At 33.1% G+C, this 23,483-nt stretch overlaps 3 protein-coding genes across 3 annotated transcripts; 2 read left to right on the top strand and 1 right to left on the bottom strand.

The window, feature by feature from the left end:
- Window positions 1–839: 839 nt before the first annotated feature.
- LOC128185360 (multiple epidermal growth factor-like domains protein 11) lies at window positions 840–3,607 on the top strand. The gene is made up of 6 exons (XM_052854975.1): window positions 840–1,180; window positions 2,474–2,529; window positions 2,654–2,779; window positions 3,096–3,185; window positions 3,272–3,371; window positions 3,559–3,607. The coding sequence occupies exons 1-6, from the start codon at window positions 1,089–1,091 to the stop codon at window positions 3,605–3,607; spliced, it is 513 nt and encodes a 170-aa protein (XP_052710935.1). The 5' UTR covers window positions 840–1,088.
- A 3,958-nt stretch (window positions 3,608–7,565) lies between these two features.
- LOC128182963 (uncharacterized) lies at window positions 7,566–9,619 on the bottom strand. The gene is made up of 2 exons (XM_052851744.1): window positions 9,007–9,619; window positions 7,566–8,545 (listed from the first exon to the last, which is right to left on the bottom strand). Exons 1-2 carry the CDS (start codon window positions 9,352–9,354, stop codon window positions 7,673–7,675), a joined length of 1,221 nt encoding a protein of 406 aa, XP_052707704.1. The 5' UTR covers window positions 9,355–9,619; the 3' UTR covers window positions 7,566–7,672.
- Window positions 9,620–16,102: 6,483 nt separating this feature from the next.
- LOC128185359 (multiple epidermal growth factor-like domains protein 11) lies at window positions 16,103–19,310 on the top strand. The gene is made up of 5 exons (XM_052854974.1): window positions 16,103–16,376; window positions 17,396–17,451; window positions 17,559–17,684; window positions 18,974–19,063; window positions 19,162–19,310. The coding sequence occupies exons 1-5, from the start codon at window positions 16,255–16,257 to the stop codon at window positions 19,308–19,310; spliced, it is 543 nt and encodes a 180-aa protein (XP_052710934.1). The 5' UTR covers window positions 16,103–16,254.
- Window positions 19,311–23,483: the final 4,173 nt, after the last annotated feature.

Here is a 23,483-nt window from a genome sequence, read left to right as displayed (position 1 = left end):
GGAAATGGGATATGGGATGTGTTGAACGAATGTCTTAACACTGAAAAACAAGTAATTTAAACGGTGTTTGAATCTTTAGCAATATAATTCTCAGTATGGAAAATCATATATTGCTTTAAAACAAAAAGAAAACATAATTATTGAAATCGCCTTTAATTTAAGAATCCATAAAAATTTGCCAAATACGTACCGGATTTATTAAATAAAGCTGAATTTGAATAACTCGCAAAAGGAAATTGGGAAAGTATTTCACATCTTTGTTATGCAACAATCTTTGATATAACATATACAATGTATTACCATATGTACTATAGGCTGTAAATGTCACTCTAATTTCTTTCCAAAAGCATTTATGAAATAATAAAGAAAATCATAAATTTTAATATAATAATACGCACTTCAGATTTACAACAAAAGGAAGGCGACATGTACTTTGTATGTGCAAATTTACATTTCCCTTTCAGTTCATCTTAACAGATAGTACAAACTTATTCATATTTTTGAAATAGTGAAATGTCAGTTAGATTTTAAAGTTTTTCATTTTAAAGCTATGATGTTCTTTGTTTCATATTAACATTATTCGTATCTGCATTATATAGTTGATGCATGTTAGTATTAAACTATTTTAATAAGTAAACTTTATTTTATTCATACTTATATATTATTTATCAAAACCTCGTTTATAGCGAAAATGCACTTTTAACACACCGGGTATAACATATTTTATAATTTGAAAAAAGAAACAAGAAGCCGTATTATGGATGCGTTATTTGATTACATTTTATAAACTAGACAACATCTGATATACATAGAGTGTATGGTCAAATGTATCTCATAAATGAAATATTACACATATTCCCAATCTACTCAGGAACGTATACAAACACTCGTGGTGGTTAGGGAATGATTTCCTTATATTTTTTTAATTGATATCCGCTTTAATTAATTTTAATAGTTGGCCAAGATACTCTATATATATAACGCATGTACTGCTGGTAATTTATGTAGACTATTTTAGATTACATTATTCATAGTAATTTGGATTTTGTTTAAAACAGATAATATTTATCGCCGAAATAATACACATCATGGAACCGTGCCATCTTGTCTCCGTTTTCGTAGAGGCTTTTTTGTTTACTACTGTTATGGTAGAAGTATCTTCCGAAAAGCTGTGCATAAGGTAAACTTATTTATTTTCTAGCAAATTCTTTTCATTTGTTACCTTTTTACTTAAATAATATTTTCTGCAATAGGAACTTTTTTGGAAACGTGCGCCAAAATGTGCAATTATTCTTCGAGATAAATATTTAATATTCTACTGTAAATTGTAATGCAATGTAATACTGGATTTTTTTTACCCCGGTAACACCTTACCGGATAATATTATAATACTCAAAGATTTCGAACAAATGCCATTTTGTATGTGAATGTTTCAATGTATTGACGGAAATCGAACGAATACCTGAAACATTCCATACAAGCGAAGCTCTTCTAACAGACAGCGTTATTTCAGAAACAAATACACAATTAACAACAAATGTGCGTGTTACTCATAGGAAACTTACAAAATGGGTTTCGAGCGGTAATTTTCTTCCTATCTCCCGTCGAGTCAAAATAATCGGGTTATTATTTGCACAGTAGGTAGTTCTCCATCTGTGTATTGAGTCCAATGTCATATAAAAACGCAATTCTACAGCGTATTAAACTTATAGTCCAGTAGTACCTTAATTCAGTAAGAAGTCCCCCCAGAGCGACCTTTTATCCCTATCAACTCTTTCCTGTTAGTTCAAACATGTGTTTCTTTTTCACAAGCAAACCTAAATGCCCGGGGTTTATCATGTAGTAAACAAGTGCATGCGTCAACACTAAAATTTGTGGATCGAGGTTTTTGTTATTCATAATATAATGGTCCGTCTGAGTAACATCATACAGAGTTTTGGCAAAAAAATACCTTAATTTGATTTGAAATACGACCGAAATTTACAGTGATTTAATACTTACATAACTGTTTAATACTTTTTTTTATCAAAGTTTAATAGAAGCTGGATTATATTTGTGTTTATTCAGACTTAAAAGGTTGGACTGAGGAGACCCCTGATGGGATGATGTGAGATCTTGAATAGTGTATCTTGGAAAAACGATTTTACAAGTCCAATTGATAAGATTGAATTGTGTCCCTAAAATGTTGTGAACAAGTTCCAAAACTACAGCTGGATAAAACAAATTTCAACAAATTTTCCTTTACATAAGACGTATTTGTCGAAAACCAATATTGCAAATAGATTGAAAAACTCTAAAACGTGTAATTGAACGTTTCCGCTTTTTTGTATAGATAATAATGTTAGTTTTCGATGTTTATCTTTACTTTCTTTTTTTTTCTCTTTTTTTTTGGGGGGGGGGGGGTACAAGATGAAGTCAATTTTTTATGTTCATTGTAACTTGCAATTGTAAGATTCAATTTTCTTTTATATAGAGAAGATGACGATTGTTGCTGGGTTCGGTCAACAAACGGCACAGAAATTTGTAGCAGTCAGTTCAAACAGAAATATATGACAATAACTCTAATAATGCGTATAACCCTTTAATGTCTTTCTGATCGTTTTCTGACGATTATTTGATTATTCAGACAATCACCTGATCTTCGTTCTTTTAGAATGTCTCAAAGGATATATTGGGAATAAATGCGAGCTTCCCTGCCGATATCCAGGCTATGGGAAATTATGCCAGCAAAGTTGTAACTGTGAGGAGAAGAAGTGTAATCACATCACAGGATGTCAAGGTAAATAACAACAATGGTGTACGCAGTTTAAATTGGTAGAAAAAAAATTAACAATATCACTATCTTTGATAATAATTTTCTTGTTATCAAAGGTGTTGAAGGATACATTTTCAATGTAAATATGCTTAACTACGCTCAAAAATATATTTGTCGGAGCTTGAACTGTTGGTATTGCAACGTAAACAGAAATACAACTGAATACATCTTTAGCTACAGTCTACAATCATCTTTGCATCGAAAGATGGTTTTTATTGTTTATTGTATTTATAACTTTAATAACAATTTTCATTTTAGTGAATATGTTTTTACTGTTCAGATGGATCTCAAACAATTACACCAAACTCAAAATTCGCTACGGAAATCGACAGATCTCTTCTTCATATAGATGTAGCTACAAAAAAGATATGTAGGTATATAACAGTTATTCTACGGGTATCTTGACAAATCTTGCCATCGGATTCACAATTAACCATTCAGAACATTTGATTGTAGCATGCCCCGCCGGTTTCATTGGAAATAATTGTCAAATACCGTGTCGATTTCCAGAATATGGTTATTCGTGCCAATCAAAATGTGAATGCGACCAGATACAGTACAGGCAACGCGGATCCCGTATTGGCCCGCGTTACCGTCACGGTATTTTTATCGTTCCCGCGATACACCATCGCGGTTTTTGATCGCGGTATGGATTGCGACCGTGATGACACCGCGACGGTGTGATTTACCGTTATTCCTGCTGCTGCTTGTTGTTGTTATTTTACCTGTGCTGTACATTACAGGCAATGCGGGTCGCCTAAATCCACGTCAAATATGCGACTTCAGATTTAAGCATAACAGCTGCATTGTAAATGAATTGTGGTTCATATTAATATAAAATAAATTAATCATTTTTATGAAATAGAATTTCATGAAATTGGAAACTACATTCGAATTACAACATAACATGATGATTACGTTGTTAAATTTTGTAATGTGTACATAAGAACACATCTTTTTATTTGACGTGCTCATTTCAGTTATTTCTTCTATTAGTTGTTAATCCGGTTTTTAGAACAATCTTAAAATTAAATATTTTCATTAGATAAACTTGTACCAATGCAGAGCAATTTCATCTTCTCGGTTTATTAGTTGACACGCATAGCGCCGCAAAATGTCAACACATGTGTATGTTTTTAATTGAGAAATGAACAAATGTCGGGAATCAACTAACAAATATATTTGTCCATTTAATAGTAAAATTATCATTCATATATAAAGTTGGTGCTGCGTTAAAGCACATTGTTATGTCATTTTGCGTTCTTGTGTATACATATAAAGTTTAAGTCACGATCATTTCCTGTGTATACATGTAGTGATTAAAAAACCCAGGGTAGAAAACGACATGCCCTTGAGGGTTTTCACACCTATCCACGACAAAAGAAAAAGGCTAAATCGCATACGCCTTCTTCTAATCGCACAACAATAACACCTTACAGACCAGAGAGAGAGAGAGAGAGGGGGGGGCGTTTAGGCGTAATTTAACGTACACTTAAGTGAAATATACTAATATCCAATACAAAATACAAAATATAAAATTAGTGTTCATAAAAGAATATGGTACACATTGATTGAATCCATCATTTGAGTCCACGTGCTGCACCTGTCAATCAATTCAGCCCGCAAGCTCTACCACGTGTTCCGTTTCGTTCTATTACTTTTATTTTAAATAAAGAAAATAAGAAGTATGTCTAACAGTTAAGTTTTTTACAATGTTCGTGATGCTTGATAATCTGTGTTTGGAAAGTTTAATTCGTTGTGGGTTTTCTTTCTTTCTCTTGTTTAGTTTATAATGGAGTTTTTTTGCGGGAAGGAACATCTTAAACATGTTTAGCGGTTAAAGAACGCAGTAAAATGGATCAATTGTATAATATAACTATTTGTAAAATTGTTTAATATGCATCATCAGCATGTAGAATTCTTCTTGGTCAATCGTTACACAGATTATCTACCTGCCTCATTCCTGTGTATTCTGTGCATTCAAGCGTAGAGTGATTTCCTGTCAGTGCGATGGTTTCACACCTTTTGTGTAAAACAACAGGGACTAACTTTGGCAGTCATAAAACTTTAAAATGGGATTGGGGGGGGGGGGGGGTAAGTTTACGAAAACGGGTTAAATATGTGTAGTAGCTTTATATTCAATAATATTACATGCACACATAAAATGATATCAATACATTTACTGCAATGTTTAAATATTTTTATCAGCATGAAATATCAACAGCAATACTCTCAAAACATGTTCTTAATTCGTTTGAAATGTGTAAGAACATAAGAATACGGTTTTTCGTTCTCAAAAAAATCCATCTAGTTATTCTGCTTAGTGCGAGAGAGAGAGAGAGAGAGAGAGAGAGAGAGAGAGAGAGAGAGAGAGAGCGAGTGGGGGGGGGGCGCTCGGTAGCGAGCGAACGCTAACCTCTGTTACGGCCGGTAGCTGGTACACCATCATGACAAGGGATACCCACAATATCTTTCGATTACATAATTTTATGCAACTCTGGGTATCTCTAAGGCTCCTTACTCTCCATTTGTTATAATTCAGTTCAGAGAGATACACGTTAATTTGATTTTTCGCATTACGATGGGGCGTATTCGACACGATTTGAAGCTGGAGATAGTTAGAATGCATCGGAGCGGTGCTTCTGTAGCTGGGATTCGTCGAAGACTTATCTCCATGGGACACACCGTTTCCAGAGACACAATTTCCTACTGGATAAGGAAGTTTGAAGTTGGACTCTTTGGTGATGTGTGTGACACTTCTGTGCCTACTGTGTTTTCCTCAGTGACTCACAGAGATGCCGACCTTATTCGGGATTGCTTGACTCGGGATCCCAGCCTCTCCAGCCGAGACATCCACAAAGTTTTGAGGGAGGATGGCGCCACCTTCGGACACTCAACGACCAAGTGGGCGATTGAGGCTACCGGATTCACCCATTCCAAGCCGCGATATGGACAGATGGTGCGTGACGCGAACAAGGTGAAGCGTGTGGAGTTTTGCGAACGTTTGATTGCTTCAAACGACACTTTTGATGATGTTATATTCTCGGACGAGTGTAGTGTTCAACTCAACCAGAACAAGTCCTGCAACTACCGTCCAAAGGATTCACATGCCACAGTGTTGCCCAAGCCGAAGCACCCGTTGAAGATCCATGTGTGGGCAGCAATCAGCAAGCGCGGCGCATCGACAATTAAGCTGTTTGAAGGGATAATGGACTCTGAGTTTTATACGAACATTATTCTAAGGGATACACTGGTGCCATTTATAGAGATGACGTTTGGTCCAAATCATCGGTTCCAACAGGACAACGATCCCAAACACACCTCAAGACGCGCCAAGGAATTTATGGAAGACCATGGGATAAATTGGTGGAATGTTTGGCCAGCAGGTAAATCATTTTTTTTTAAATAAATTGAATTGGTTTGCTTTGAACATTAGATATTGGATTTTTACAAAGGAACCTCATCTCATGCTAAAGAATGTTCAAAATTATGTACGATAATTAGATAACATTAAAGGTCACGACATTATACAGGCACTATAATACTTTTCAAAGTATATATGCATAATAATCTAATGAATGGGCCATTAATGTAATATGTGTACATATACTTGTTATGCGTGTCTACAAACTATTTGTATGACATTGTATGTTTTTATAAATTATTGATTGTGAATTTTTCTGATTAATTAGAGAGTCCGGACTTGAACCCCATTGAGATGGTCTGGAACGAGCTCAAGAGAACCGTTGCCAGGGAAGTTCCACGAACCAAGCAAGAGCTGCAGGACTGTATTCTCCGATTTTGGAGTACCCAGATGACAGCGGAGAAGTGCGCGACATACATTGATCACGTTTTCAAAGTTGTGCCGGTGTGTATTCTCATGAGAGGAAGTGCGACGGGAGACGTCCCTGGAAAACTCTTCAACGAGAGATCGAGAGGCAAGAGTATCGCATACTTTCAGGGCAGGTTAGCGGATCCCGACATCCAGAAGAAAGTGGCCAGCTTTGTAAACCAGTGAACTGTGAATCGTGTGAACTGTGAACAGTGCGAACTATGATATTTAATAATTGTGTGTATTTCCTGAATCGTGTACAATCAACAACTTATTTTGTATTACATGGACTCTATATTTTATTTGTGTGTTTTCAGTGAATATTTTTAACGATGTAGTATTTGAATAGTTGCATTTGCCTTGTGTTATTTGAAATGAGATATTTGAACTAAATAACTACAATGCAACTACATGTTATATAAATGTTTAACGTTAGTTTATTTATTAAACTTGCTTAAAAGTGATGATTTCTGTTTGTTTTTTTTTTGTAATAAAGCAATTTTTTGATAAAATAATATTGGATCAATATCTATAAATTATATTGTTTGTATAATACTTACATAAATTGGTATGGAAATCTATTGCAGTTCAAAATGGCAATTGCCTGATTATTGATAAGTATACACAGTTGTATACACAACCGGCCCAGGTGTGATTAAGCCGTAGCCCAAAATAATTAAAGATGTAACTGATTACACGGCTTACGTTCTTGTGGTGTGTGTATACACATCACCACTAGTAATCTAGCGCTCTGGTTATATTGTATTCATATTGAAAAGTTCAACATATCAATATGATTTCACTATTAACCGTCATTATTGTTGATTGTGGTTTTGAAATATTTAGAAAAAAAACAACTGTTCATATTAAATTTATTCAACAGTACAACAGATCACATTGAATATATCAACACACCATATTCAAAATTGTCAAATGGTAACAAGTTTAGCATTTATGAACGCAAGAACAAATGCTTGACAAGTGCAAAATGTGTACAGTCAGTTTTTAATTCATCACAACACAAGTCACATGTCTGTAAAGGTAAACACATCGTCATCACAAGCCGGTTCCAGAGGAGGGATAGGAATGTCACTGGTGACGGTGGTGTTCTTCGTTGAACGCTTGTCGTTGCGTCGTAGGGACTCGTTGATACGAGTGACGATCCTCTCTCTCCACGAATCTTCACTCACGACTTCGGGGTAGAAGAAACACACATACTTCTTCACCACGCCTTTCCTTACACGGTCCAGCTCTTGCTTGTTGTGTTTGCCACCACCGTACCAGTTGTAGGAAAACCGAAGGTTTCCTTCACCGTAGAGTTCCGGCCACAATTTTCTGCAGAGGTTGACGGCAAAGTTACCGGCGTTCCTGGAATCTCTCACAATCTGGCGCAGTTCCTCATCACCGATTGCGTGTTCCTCCGGTATGTCGTCCAGCGAGAATGTTGTTGTTGATGCGGTCACTGGAGCGATGGGATCCTGGCGCTTGCTTCGGATGTTCCTTGCGATGTCGATCAAGACGTTAGTGTTCATGAGCACAGTCTTCTGTGCGGCCTCATACGATGCAATGCGGCGGTTGGCAGCGTCCAACTTCTTTGTCAGGGTGTCGACGGCTTGACGCATTTCCACCATTTCCCTCATCAAGGCCAGTTGAAAGGAACTTCCGGCGCCTTCTTCTGCAGTGGAGTTGCGGTAGGGACGGAACCGTACGGGAGTGGTGCCCTGAACTGGAGTGGATGGCGATCGTGGTTCACAGATTGGCGGATCAGCTGACGCGGACGGGGCTTCAACAGGCTGACACGTCGGTGGATCAGCAGGCTCTGCCTCCGGCACTGCAGGTTGTAGAGCTGGGGGTTGTCCAACGGCAAGAACAGTTGCCCTGGGCTTCTCAGGTTTTGCCTAAAATAGGTTACAATTTGTTAAGTCAAGTTTTAAAAAACAAACTCCGCCAACTCTTTAAAAATCGACGTGTAAATAAAAAAAACCATATTTATGATATTTGCGTTTTGTAATTTCACAGTATAGAGTTGATTACAAATACATGTACGTAGTTGATATTTTTACAAGTTATTGATATTATTTGTGATATTTTTACGAAAATATGATCGTGAATCGATGACCCTTCCCCATAAAACGACAAATTCTTATGTGTGAATTTTTAGAAAATCGCAGTTTTCATGCGTGTGTAATGGAATTTTTGTTTTAAAATTATTTTCCAATATCATTAGTTTCTATCAGGAGTATGACTGTTGTCATTTAATAAAAAAGACATAGCGCTTTATTTCATAAACCCGTGTGTATGAACTTGCAAGTAAAGCTATAAAAAAGAATAATCAAAATTTTCTTTATAATGTACTTACAAGTGACTTTTCTTTCTTGCGACGTTTGGGTTCCTGGATTGGCGGTGGAGTTGGAGATCGGGGTGACGGTGGCATAGAAGTTGATGAGCAAGGAGAGGCTGGTAGACACACAGTATCTTCCATCTCTCGCAGCTTGGCCCTCATGTCCTGCTCACATCCAGCATGCAAGACCACAGCTCGATCGACTTCCTTAGGCCGGCCCCACTGAACGTCATACTCATTTCCACACTGAATATTCAAGTCTGGCTGAGTCTTGAAAAACACACGGCTTCGCACTTGAAGATTGTCGTCACAAACATAACGCACTAGAAAGTGGGAATCCTCGCGCAATGACAAACGACGAGCCATACTTAACACACAACACAAAATCACTAAAACAAGAATTCACACAAAAACTGTTCTTTACACGTAGAAGACCTTGTAAGAAATGAACCGAACGTGCTAAAACTACATGTACCGGGTTGCTAATTATAGGAAGCCCTAATTTTTAATCACTTGCTCATCATTAGTTGACACGCGTGGACTTCAACAACAAACAATACAAAGTAGGCGGACCAATTAATTGTTAAGAAAACACAATCACTGCGCGTACACGTTTATAAATTTATTGGCAATTAAATTCATTTCATGATAATTTTTATTTTAATGATAATCTTTATTTTAATAACCTTAAAATATGATAATGGAATCGAAAATATTTTATTTGAACTTGCTGCTTAGTATTAAATTAAATACTTTGATAATTTATTTAATAGCTATGAATTAAAAAAATAGTAAAAAGACTTCAAGTATCATAATCTTTGTCAAAATCTGGTTAAATATCGTCATTAAATATAAAGAAACATGCAATTTATTTGTCATTCGGGGAGATAACTCCCGCTTGTATACGATACTTTTCCATCGATAATTTTACCGTGGCGGGGACAGGTAGATGATGAGTTTACCGTGATGGGAACGCGGTATACCTGTCTCACCTGGCCGATCACCTCGATGTGTTTATACCGTGACGGGTCGCGGGAAACACGGGATCCGCGTTGCCTGTACTGTATACTGCAATCACGTAACTGGTTGTAATGGTAAATATGTGCACATTTTTTGATATAACTATGCTGTGAATGTTTTTATACAATTAACGTTAAATATATTGATATCTGTGATTTCTATAATGTGTACAATATTTAATAAGTGTACATGAACGTAAGTTTATTTTTATTATTTTTATTAACAGTCAGTATTACCTGAAATACTGAAGTTTAATTAGTGTTTTCTAACTCGTTTCTTAGTTACCGTTGTGAGCTTTTTATTTTGAAACTTGACACATTACTTTCAACTTTGGTTAACCTTAAAAAATATCGAGATCACATATCACACTTTAAAAGGCGTATTCTGTTTTTCTACTGTTCTTTACTGTTTACTGACCTACCAACTTCACTATTTGAGCGCCTTAAAACTTTAATATGTGCTCATGTCATGGAATCTCGATTCCGATTCAGAAAAACTTGCTATCCTGCTTCCCTGGCTTACCCATAATCATGCACAGGATTTGAGATCAATAGCTCCGATTTTTTTGTTATATATACACGATTTATGACTTAGTTTTGTTTAAACGTTTCTAGCAAATTCTATACACCTGCCTGTTTGTTTTGAAAGCAAATATACAATTTAATAGAGTCTGTGATCTTCAGTTGTTTTGATTTTGATATTCGATATGTTTATAAAAACATGGTTTGAGCTTTCTTTACATACAACGAATTGTTAGCTCTGAATCGCCATTATTACTCGACGGCTGATACTGAACTGTTACTGACATTTGAAAACACCTTAAGAAGGAATTGTTAACATACAACATGGGGAAAAAACTTTGAACCTGTTTACCTTTTGTCATAACCATGCCCTTTATAGCAAGCTGAAAAAAATTGAATTGTGTTTTATTTCTTTCTAAACAAATATTATATTTAATTACATGTTTATCTCTATTTATTACATACTTAGTAATAAATACAGGGTTTTTTTGCTTGTGTGATACAGATGACATTACAAAACTCGTATCGGCCTCCGGGGTTAATACAGGTTATCAGCCCTAGGGCTGATACAGATCCGTATCACAATCTTTTTACAAGGAATACTTATGTAAAAATAAGAAATACAAGGTTTTTGAAATAATCTAACCTAAATTAAAATAATTTATAATATATTATAACAAGTGTGACATTTTGTGCTATAAAATTTAATACTAACCGAGGGGCCAAGATTCACGGTCTAGGACGAGGCTTTGCCAAGTCGTAGATCGTGAATCCTGGCCTCGAGGTGGAATTTCACTATCCCACACGAGTATATAATGAATGATTATTTTTCTCCCATTATTTTTCATTAAAAAACCGTGTCTGACAACTTTCTGTTATGACGTTCAAAAGATTACTTTCGGTTTATTCCTCCGCGTGCTTCAAATAGTGCAAGTCAAAATGAGAGCACACGACAGTTTTATCAATAAAAATACGATAAATTGTAATTAACTGAGCAAAACAATTACTAAATGAATAATCTCAATCAATCATTTTGCATTTCCCTACAGCAGAAAACGTTTGTTTACATTTTAAAGCGGCGTAGTAATACACAGTGTAATACAGAAAAATCTCACACTGCTGTCTCACTCTGGACAAACCGATCTTACACAGGTGATAATGCGCGAAATATTTATCCTTTTCCTGGTTATTTTTACAAAAGATTATATTCGAACCGATAAGCAAATAAGGACAATTTTCCGGCCATTGAATGATTAACTAGTAATTGAACATTACAGTTATTATTAGCTTACCTGGGCCAAAAGCTCAGGTGGGATTTTGTACGCTGTCAGGCTTCATGTTTTTATCTCAACTCTGTAGGACTAGAAGGTTTACATCTTTATTATTACATGTGTTTTCTGTTGCAATTTTCACAAAAAAAGATAATTATAGACTAAACATTCATCGGGAAAATATTTTGATTTTATTTAATTCTACATGATATGTTCCTTTCCGTGTTCACTTAGCATCATATTATGTATATACAATGTAAAATAATTCGGTAGACTTATTTTGATAAGATGTCGCGAGCTTTAGAATTACTTATAAGGAATGTTACTTTCATATTTTCAAACTTTATGTGTTGTCTTCATACATCAATTATATTTTGGGGAAATATAAACTTTTGTTGACTTATGGTAAACAATAGCGATCCAGGAATTATGACTATGTCGCGGTAATATTTTTAAATTTTACATTTCAAAGCGATGTTGTTGTTTGTGTAATATAAATATTATTTAAACATGCATTATATAGTTGCTTTTAGTCTTTAAAATATTAAGCTAAAATTATTTGTTCATTGACATATAATGATTTTAAATTTGAATAAAAACCGTTGATCACGAAAAAGCATTTTCAACAAAAACATAATAATGTTTGTAAGCCAGGAGGGGCCATTTAATTCGTCGGTGTGTTGATTTGATTTCCTTTTATCAACTTGAAAAAATGAGATATACATAGTGTGCATGGTCAAATGTATCTCATACACAAAACAACTACATTGTAGGTTATGGGATGATTTCCTTATTTTGTAATTCAAAATTAAATATCCCCTTAAAATAAATCTAATACATGTTCTTGGTCAAGGGACACATTGTACATAAACCATGTGAAATTGGTAATACATGGAGACTTCTTATGATTAAATTTACACATAGTTCTTAAGATTATGTTTTACAACATCTGCATTTTCCATTGCTGAAAAAAATTCTTATAGTGAAAATGTGTCTTCCTGTCTGTTTCTTCGTACAAGCTTTTGTTTACATGTCATATCTTCCACATAGCTGCGCATAAAGTCAGTTCTCTTAATTTTTGGCTAATATTTTTAATTGGTTGCTTCGTAACTTTTACTGCAAAATAAATTTTAGTCAAAGAAGTGCGCAAAATTTATCATTCTTGTTTGAGACAAAGATCATGTTTTCTATGAAAAACAAACTCCATTTGAACACTTCCTGAAACTTTCAATTTAAAATTTTGTAAATTTTTTTTATACTTATCTGTAAATATCAGAATACAGTTTTAATACGTATCAATTAGTGTTTGTTAGGAAAAATAATAATTTAAAAGGAAATAATACTCTGAATAAAACGCAATATAAATCTTGAATATAGAGGCTTGAAATTTTGAGGAGAATTATACCCATGCGTATATCTTTTATTTGGTCTATACTTTTGTGAAAGTGCTGTTTAATTCTCTTGGAATCGTTAATTTCAAACTTTACGTAATAAAAAATCCAAAAATAATATCTTTACCCCTTACTTTATCTTTGACAATTTGTATACCCATTTTTATGACACGCTTTCAGCCATCTTAATGCGGATTTAAACATTACTTTCTAAAATTAATAAAGATGAGAAACACACGTTTTTTTTAATTACAAAAACTAATCTAAATAAGGGGAAAATAACAAATAAGAAAATAAAGGAATTTCAAAAACTTGAAATGTCTTGTCATACTTTTTGTAATTTGGTTGTTAACTGGTGTATTTTTCTCTAGAAGTTTATATCTATTTCTGTTGTACTAAAATATAGAAGTTGAAACAATTTTTTCTCCCTACAATTTGTAGAAAATGTAGAAAACTTTTGAAAAATGTAATAGAATAATTTTGTTGCAACATATAATGAGTGAATTAGTTAATGTGTTTTGAAAATAATGAAAGTCTTTATTGAGAAAGCTTTGTAAAAAGCTTAGCAAATTTCTTCTGAGAGATTTGCCCTTGGTATTTAAAGTTAGAGCATATTTTTGTCCTCTCTGTGTGTATTTTCACTCATACTTTTACTTGTCTAAAAGACAAAAATTCAAGACTATAATGTTGCAATTTATTCACAATATTTTGCTCAGAGAGATTCTGGTAGGTTTTATTATGGACATGTTCTTTAGAAGATAGTTTGAAAACAAAATTGCTTTTTTATTGGAATTGAATTTTCAAAGTCTTTTTTTTGGGGGGGGGGGGGGGTTAATTGTTGGGACGAGAAAGCGGTTTTTTTTTTTTGGGGGGGGGGGGGGTTTGGTGGGTTGTTTTTTGTATTTTCTGGTATTTACTAAAGTTGTTCACAACACAGCAAATACCAATGCGCATAAAAGAAATGCTTCACATTTGTATTAACCTTACTCACAGCAAAGTAATAATACATTTTCAACAAGTATTTTGTGAAAAAAATGAAAATTTTATCATTTTCATGGTGATTTTTTAAAAAACCATACTTAATTAGATTCGATGAGCAAATGAGGAAATTGAAATTTCCCGTCATTGATAAGTAACCGAAAAATATAATTACGGTTATTTTTAGTTCAACTGAGCCAAAGACTGTGTATAAATGTTGTCTGTCGTTGTTGTTGGCATTGCTTTTGTCTTGATTCTGTAGAACCTGAAGATGAACATTTGTATTAATATTTTCTGTTCGAAGTAGTTTGATTTCGTTTTATTAAGCATAGAATGTAAATCATTTTTGTGTCCAAGCATCGTATTATATACATGCAATATAAAAGACAAGTTGTTAGACCTATTATTATTTGCACTCTGAAAATATTTGTTAAAAATGATATTTTAATGTTTACAAACTTGATGTGTTGTCTTGATGTTGATGTTATTAATTTGTATAACAAACTCACTAGTTTTGCATAAAATTTCACCCACTAAACCCAAGTGATAATTGATAGATTTAATAAATCCCCAAACTGATTTTATAAGCTGGCAAGCTGTAAAGCTCGCTATTTATTGGCAAAGGGATCGATCTTTGTGAAATTCTGTTAACAATCACATACATGTCTTAGTTGGAGCAAATCATTTTAAAACAAAGAGTTAAATCGAGATCATTTAATAGCTGTAAAAAGGGAAGAAACAAATCATAAGAACGTTATTTTTGGATTTGTGACTGGAAAACATGAAATCAACAACATACTAAGATGAACATTGGATGATGCCATTGATTAAATTCAGGATGATTTCTTACCAATATTATCGTCAGTAATGTGGTTATTGCAAACACTGAATGCATATATAAAACATTGTGAATATTTATTCATACGATTTTTATTTTTCAATTTATTAATCAATAGACATTTGTCAAATACGTACAGAATTTATCAAATAAAGTTGCATTTTGATAACTCAAAAAAGGGAATTTACTAATTTAGTAAACGTTTTTCCTAACTTTATGATTGCAACTTTCTTTGATAATACATGAACATCTACAATGTATTAACATATGCACTTTAGACTGAAAATTCTTTTCAAAAGTAATTATGAAATAATGAAAAAACTTATGTTGATATAATACTGTAGATTGGCAAATATTTACGATGGTTTTAATTTCAATTTGTTTGCGATTCATCATTTTCCTGCAAAATTTAACCCATCGTGAATACTACCATTAGTTTTGAAAAACGTTTTAATGCTTATATTCTGATCATTTTATTTTCTAGCAGCGTTAAATTAAAATCGTGATTGGTACTTAATTAGAAATCGTGAAATTTTAACAAAATGGAATTAAAACGACTTACAGTATTACACGTCAGATTTGATGAAAAAGATAGGTGACATGTATTTTATGTGTTTAAATTGACATTTTCCTTTCAGTTCATCTGAACAGGTAGTACAAACTTATTCATATTTTTGGAATTTGAAATGACAGTAGTATTTTGAAGTTTTTCATGATACAGTTTTGCTGTTCATATTAACATTATTCCTTTTTTTTATTACATGTATATAGTTGATATTAGCATTAAGAATATTTTGGTTAGTAAACTTTCTTCTATTTATACACAAGATTGTTAATTAAAATCTCGCATATCGCGAAATCACGTTTTTACACATGTAACATTTAACATGATTTATGAAGTGTGTAAAGAAAAAAGAGGTCACATCGTCGATGCTTTGATTGATATCATTTCATAGACTAGACAATATGTGATATACATAGAGTGCATGGTCAAACTTATCTAATAAACGAAAAATGACAAACTAATTAAAGGACATATTCTCACTCTACTAAGGAACATAAACGAACACTTGTGATTGTTATGGGGTGATTTCCTTGTTTTTAATTTATTGATATATATCCGCTAAAAAAAAGGTTTATATTTGGCCAAGGTACTGTATATACACCACATCTGCTGTTGATAATACATGTTGACTATACTGGACTACATTTTTCACAGTAATTGTGGTTTTTGTGTGTAACAAACAATGTTCATCACCGAAATAATCCACATCATGAAAATTTGCAATCCTGTCTGTTTTTTCGTAGGAGCTTTTGTTTTCGCTACAACAATGGTAAAAGTCGTATCTCCAGAACAGCTGTGCATAAGGTAAAAAAAATTATTTCCCAGCTAATTAATCATTTTCATATGTTACCTAATACTGCAATACTTCTTTCGGCAAAAAAAAACTTTTGGGAAAATGTGCGCCAAAATGCGTCATTCTTGTTCGAGATAAATATTTCATTTTCTGCTGTAAATTGTTATGCAAAATTGTAAGGATTTTTTGGCCCGGCGACACCCACCTGGATTACACTGACACAGTTCTTTTCACGGTTGGTACTTGTGCAAATGCAAATCAACAGCGTTTTAAACCTGTGTCGAATGGTACCCTATCAAACTTTTGCCTGGAAGTTCAAACATGTTTTACTTTTTCACAAGCAAACTTAAATACACGAGGTGTCATGCGTACTTAACAAGTACATGTGTCGACACTTAAATGGGTGTGGGTGGGGGGGGGCGGCTGGGGGGGGGGGGTTGTTTTTCATAAAATAAAAACAGGTCTTAGTAACATCATATAGAATTTTGGCAGAAAAAACTTTACTTTGACTAAAAGGACAACCAAGTTTTTTATAGTTCCATGATACATTGTATAAAACTTTCATAACTATTCGAGACTTTTTATATAAGTTTAATAGAAGCCTGTATATATTTTGATTATTCAAACTTTTAATGTTGGACTGACAATACACCTTACGGGATTTTGTTTAATCTTTAATAGCGAATTTTAGAAGAACTATTTTACAAGTCAGTTTTAAAAAAAATTGAATTGTGTCTCTTCAATGTTGTGAACACGTTCCAAAACTACAGCTGGATAAAACAAACCTCAACAAACTTTCCATTACATTAGACGTATTTGTCGAAAACTAATAGTGTCATTAGTCCTATGAAGTGTTGCATTGTTCTGATCCTTTGCTGTTTTGTTATAACTTATAAAGTTGGTTCTCGATTTTCTCTTTATTCAGTTATCTTTATCTTTAATTTTGTTGAGGTGGGGGGTTACAAGATAAAGTGTATTTTCCATTTTAAATGTAACTTTTGATTGTAAGTTTCAATTTTCTTTTATATAGGGAAGTTGAAGATTGTTGTTTGATATGGTCTTTGAACGGCACTGGAATATGTAAAAGTCAGTTCAATCAGAAATATGTGACAAAACTCTAATAACGCGTATAGCCTTTTTATGTCTTTCTGATGATTTAATTATTCAAACAATCACCTGAATTTCTCTTTTAGAATGTTTCAAAGGATATATTGGGAATAAATGCGAATTTACCTGCCCATATCCAGGCTACGGGGAATCTTGCCAGCAAAATTGTAACTGTGAAGAACAGTATTGTAATCACATCACAGGATGTCAAGGTATAAAACAACAATAGAGTACGCAGTTTCAGTTAGAAAAATTGTTTTCAATTGCAATTAAGCAATAAGTAGAAAAAATGAAAAAAATATCAATATTTGTCTTTGTAACCAAAATTTGGAATTAAAGAGTTAAAATATTTGAAATTATATAGTTATGTGTCTTTAAAAGCCTTTAGATTATCAACCTAAAAAAGGTTGAGAGAAATATGAATAGCCTTCCGTGTACATGGCGTAACATTGGATATTTCAAATAACTTATATTTTACACTATGTTACAAAGATTAATCAACTTATGAAAAAAAACATTTTGTGCTCGACATAGCAGGTGCTCGCGAACGATCTCTAAATTTTGTGTTGCAGGAATGTGGATTTATGGCGAGGGCTTACAATCATCCGCTTTCTTGAACACACCTCAGATACGGATACATTTCTAGTCGATGACCTAACAAACGCTTAACGGCTTAATGATTGAGAACATATGTTCAAATAGATAAAAAGAAACTGGCCTTCGATTTGAATATTTTGAAGGTGGTTAATCTTCATTCAGTTTATTTATTCTTTATCAGTAGAAAGTAATATTAAATGGCGTCACTATAGTATCGCCAGGGTATTTTTAAATACACCAATTGATATTTCTGTTGAATAATTTTTTTTCTTATAAAAAGGTGTTGAAGCATATATTTTCAATACAAAATATGCTTAACTACCCTCAGAAATATATGCGTCGGAGCTTGAACTGTTGGTATTGCAAAGTAAACAGATATCATCGCATATTGGAACTTGTCTCAGATATGCGCATTTATTTCAGTAGCTATTAACCGGAAATTTTGAGTACGATCGGGTTGGATTTTAACGGATTTTTTATATTAGTTACTTTCCTTCTAGAATAATCCTTTTTCTAAAACAATCGTGGATAAGGCAAGACGTAGTAAATTTGCTTAAATATTTTTTTTTACATAATCTTGCTTTTTTATGGCTGTTATAACAAAGCATTCAACTCATTTTGTGTAATGATGTAAGCTGCCAGAAGTAATATATTTCGATGGTTTAATTTTATAAAGATTTTTGATCGATTGAATTTATTTACAAGGTGTTCATTAATGTTCGGCTGAAAACCACGTGAGAGTCAGAACGGAATGTGCAAAGTAAACAGATATATAACGAAATACCTCTTCACCTTCTACCGTCTGCATTCATTTTTGCATTGAATGATGGATTTTATTGTTTATTGTATTTATACAAAGAATAACAATTTATTTTTATTTTAATGAATGTTTTTTTCTGTTCAGATGGCTCACCAACATTTACACCAAACTCAAAATCCGCTACCGAAATCGACAGATCTGTTCTTCATGTAGATGTAGCTACGAAGAAGATATGTAGGCATATTACATTTATTCTACGAGTAACGAAACTGTAACTTGAAAAATCTTTCCATAGGATTCACAATTAAATGATACAAAACATTCTATTATAGCATGCCCCGCCGGTTTCATTGGAAATAATTGTCAAATATCGTGTCGATTTCCAGCATTTGGTTATGGGTGCCAGTTGAAATGTGAATGCAGCCAGAACTACTGTAATCACATAATTGGTTGTAATGGTAAATATGTGCACATTTTCTGATATAATTATGTCGTGTACGATACTTTATGCAATTAACGTTAAACATTTCGATATGTGTGATTTCTAGAATATGTACAATATGATTGAGTTCTCATTTATTATTATCAGTTAGAAATACAAGAAATACCACATGTTAAGGACGTTGTTTACTCAGGGTTTGAGTTCTCAAATCCGGATTGTTAAAAAATTCGATTTCATGAGTAAAATTTGTTTTAAATACAAAAAGAATTTATCAAATGAATTATTATTGAAATAACAATCCTTATTTTTACTAAATTATGGAATTAGGCTATGACAAAGTTTGACTTTTAGCGAAACAGAGGAAATTCGGACTAAAATTTTCAGATTTTGTTTTCAACTGAAATATTTTTGGTAGTATTATAATAATTAAAGTTCAGATTTTATTTGTTAGTCCACATAATTTTGCATATTTTCTGTTCGTTTTATCTTGCTCTTTCGTTTAGATAATCGCATGGCACACACTACAAAAATATTGAAAAATGCTGAAAAATGATAAAAGACACCATATCTCAAAATTTTGATCATTGACCTCATATAAATTTTATGCCACCAGAAAAAGGTCAATATACTTAGTTTAATACTATTAATGTTTAAGCATTATCATCATTCAGTTTTTTGTTATATTGAATAAAAAATGGGTAGTAAATTGAAAACTGATAGAGGAAATTCGGACTAGAATATCTATAAAAATTGTGAATGAAAACTTAATGCTTTGTATCTATTTAATGTCACTGCCATTCATAAACTGTATTTCATTTGTTGAAGAGTTAAGCAATTTGTATTATTTTCACAATTAAGAAAATCTCAATCATAGTGTAAAATTTTTATGAATTTTTCCTAAATTTTCAAAAAATAATTAATGGCCCTTTACTCAAAAAGTAGGTCATTGACCTCCTTTTTTGAAAGTGAAAAGTGACACTACCATGTAAGGTCTATATCCCACAATAGTTGGTTTTTCATTATCATCAGTGAATTTTTTTTTCATTCTGAGTAAACGTCATCCTTAATTGGTTTTAGCCAACTCGTTACTTAGTTAACGTTGTAAGCTCTTTATTTTCAAACTTGACACATGATTTCCAATTTTGGTTTACCATAAAAACTACTGGCTTTTGCAAAGGACAGCAATGCAAGAATCATATGCATTGGTATCTAATGGAAATGTGAACACCTTAAGGTTTTCCAAAATTTCACGGTCTTTAATCCCCTGCTTTAATATTATGACATGTGCAGGAGAGACCTGTAATTGCAAAAGTGGTATAATGAGTAGTAGAAACAAGTATGGATATAGCATTTATCCTCTAAATTTGTTCTTTGTATAGCGTATAGCTCTGACCACTTTTTACCTCAGGATTTAAAGGATTCAAACTTCCAACATAATTATGAACTAGATCAGTAAAGTCACATTTGTAGTGTAAGGATTACCATTTGCACGCATATTACGCTCTATGTTGTCAACTATGCGGTGACATCTTTTAATTTTTAATTACATTTCGCGGGTATGATAAGGCAACTCTCAGCGATGAAAATTCCTCTCAAAGACGTAAAATGTCACTAGAAACTGAATATATCTTCGATTTCTCTGTATTACGTATAATTATCATTGATGACGTCACAAGCATGTTTATTAAAGATTAATGTCGGGAAAGAAATCATCGGAATGCAGTGTAAACAATGCCGAAATAGGACTTATTTAAAACAGATACCCAATATTTAGATGATTGTCAGTTAGGGTATAATAAGGATGACACAGGCATCGCTATTTTGTTTTATCAGCGAGTGTTATAAGGTAAGCAGATTGACATTTATATGGCTTTACCGGCCTTTCCTCTGTCATGAGTACAAAAAGACAAAAGTGTAACACTATCCTGAATATAATGAAAGATGAATTTGGTGAATATCTAAAGCATATGGCCTAAAATACTTGAAAAGTTCTGCTAGAATCCTTTGCTTTGCTGCTGTCAATGAAAAATACGTAGTATTTTTAATGGAATTGAAGAAGTTGAGGGGGGTTCCGATAAATAATGACAATATTTATTTTATGCGATCAACAATAGGATTCTTTCAGTAATACTAATAAACATGAACTAATTGCCGATCGAATTATTGTATCATACATACAAATGAACTTCGGGATAGTGTTACACTTTTTGATTTAATGTTAAGGTAAAAAAAAATGATCTATTTTTAACTGTCACGTGATACCAGGGCACTGTAGCTTCAAAAATCGGGTCGATTCCGAAGTAGAAAAATATAATTTGGTGAACACATTCACTTGGTATAAATATTCAACACTGTTTTTGTAAAAATAAATAGTTTTTAAATTGATCGTAACTTTACGGTCATTAAATTCGAAGTTGCCTTAACCTATCCGAGTTTATGATGCAATATTCTTGAATTTTAAACATGCATACAGTTACATTTTAGTTCAGTCATGTTTTTCTTTAAGAGCGTAAAAAAATTTTACGGAAGTACACTGGCCACGCTTACTAAATTAAGTTAGGCTATTTCGGAAACAACAAAATATCGGGATTTATGCTATTTAAAGCATGATGTAGTTTCGGCACAACATAAAAATTTTCAAGAGGTTGATAGTTGATATCACATGTTGATCGTTTTTTTAAAAGGAGTACTGTGTTTTTATACTGTTCTTTATTGTTTACCGACTTACATGTATGAACATCACTATTTCAGCGCTTTTAAACTTTAATGTGTGATTTTGGCATGAATCCCAATACAAAGTCAGCGTGTTAGCTTCCCCGGCTTACCCATAAACACGCACAAAAATCGAGATACCGAGCTTACATTTCTTTGTTATATAAACACGATTCATGGAATGGTTTTGGTAACAAGTTTCTAGCAAATTCTATACATCTGCCTGTTCGTAATGAAAACAAAAAAACAATTTCTAGAGTCTGTCATCTTGAGTTGGTTTCATTCTTATATTTGATATGTTTACAAAGACGTGGTTTGAGCTTTCTTTACAGATAAAGAGTTATTAGCTCTGAGTCATTATTATTACTCGACGACTGACACTCAAATGTCGATTATTCAAAATTGCTTTAAGAAGAAATTGTTAACATAAAACAATGGGGAAATAATCTTAAAACATGTTTTACCTCGTATCGTAACCATGCCTTTTTGAGCAAAATGAAATTAAAAAAAAGTTGAATTGTGTTTAACTTCTTTCTTAACAAATATATCTTATTTTGCAATATTGCTCCTCCGAAGAACTTTTTCTCTTTTAGAATTCATTTGCAGTGAGATGCACAATGCTATTGTTTTTAATAAACTGTATAATCTTATGTGTTTCTTTAAACAGCAGGTCCTTGTTTTCCACTTTGCTATATGCAAATATGCTATGAAACTGTGATGCATCACACAGAAATTATAAAAAAAAATCATTTAACATTATATAAATAGTGCCTGTTTGGGAGGGTAACAGTTGAACTTGACACCCTGAGGAAACCATTGTCAACCGACGCGAAGTGGAGGTTGACAATGGTTTTTAAGGGGTGTCAATTTCAACTGTTATCCTCCCAAACAGGCACTATTTATTTTATTATACTGAATGTCTTCATTTTAGAGAATTTTTATATTGCATTTAGATAGAAATGACGCGCATGTAACAATTCGTTGTGTTACCCGTTGCATAGTGGGTTGCTAACGCTGAGGGTAATAGAGCGGATTATCAACTGCGTCTAAACCAATCAGATTTCAGTATTTAACATGAAAGTATAATAACGTGAATTGGTTTCCTCCGAATGTGACTTATTTTGTTTTGTTTTTGTTTTTTGTTTTTTGGTGGGGAGGGGGAGGGGGGAGTTGCTTGTGATTCAAATTCCTGATTGTTAGTAACGGTATTAATTAGTTGATACATTTGTTTGTTGTTTTTTTTTTCAGTTCCCTCTACCTCTTGTGACAGTGGGAACAAAGCAATGTTATATAGTACCGTGATTCTGAGCGTGTGGGCGATCTTCCAAATCGGAATTTATCTGTATATTTCATTGATTAGAACATAAAGGCATACAAATATTACGATTGCATTGAGTCTTTGGATTGTACAACTACCATTTTATTAACTCAAAAGTATTACGAGAATGCTGCCTATTATGTTTTTTTAATTGAAAGTTGAACATTTAATGTGTTAAGTTA

The sequence above is a fragment of the Crassostrea angulata genome, chromosome 5, assembly GCF_025612915.1.
Source record: "Crassostrea angulata isolate pt1a10 chromosome 5, ASM2561291v2, whole genome shotgun sequence".
In the NCBI taxonomy this organism is placed as follows: domain Eukaryota; kingdom Metazoa; phylum Mollusca; class Bivalvia; order Ostreida; family Ostreidae; genus Magallana; species Magallana angulata.
This window is presented reverse-complemented; position numbering and strand designations above follow the sequence as displayed.

Excerpts from the sequence above, each read along its gene's own strand:
- LOC128182963 (XM_052851744.1), bottom strand. The coding sequence starts at position 9,354 with ATGGCTCGTCGTTTGTCATTGCGCGAGGATTCCCACTTTCTAGTGCGT. Across the intron at positions 8,546-9,006 it reads GCAAGAAAGAAAAGTCACTT|GCAAAACCTGAGAAGCCCAG; the intron begins GTAAGTACATTA and ends AACCTATTTTAG.
- LOC128185360 (XM_052854975.1), top strand. The coding sequence starts at position 1,089 with ATGGAACCGTGCCATCTTGTCTCCGTTTTCGTAGAGGCTTTTTTGTTT. Across the intron at positions 2,780-3,095 it reads TCACATCACAGGATGTCAAG|ATGGATCTCAAACAATTACA; the intron begins GTAAATAACAAC and ends TTTACTGTTCAG. Across the intron at positions 3,186-3,271 it reads TGTAGCTACAAAAAAGATAT|CATGCCCCGCCGGTTTCATT; the intron begins GTAGGTATATAA and ends ATTTGATTGTAG.
- LOC128185359 (XM_052854974.1), top strand. The coding sequence starts at position 16,255 with ATGTTCATCACCGAAATAATCCACATCATGAAAATTTGCAATCCTGTC. Across the intron at positions 16,377-17,395 it reads CCAGAACAGCTGTGCATAAG|GGAAGTTGAAGATTGTTGTT; the intron begins GTAAAAAAAATT and ends TCTTTTATATAG. Across the intron at positions 17,452-17,558 it reads CGGCACTGGAATATGTAAAA|AATGTTTCAAAGGATATATT; the intron begins GTCAGTTCAATC and ends TTTCTCTTTTAG.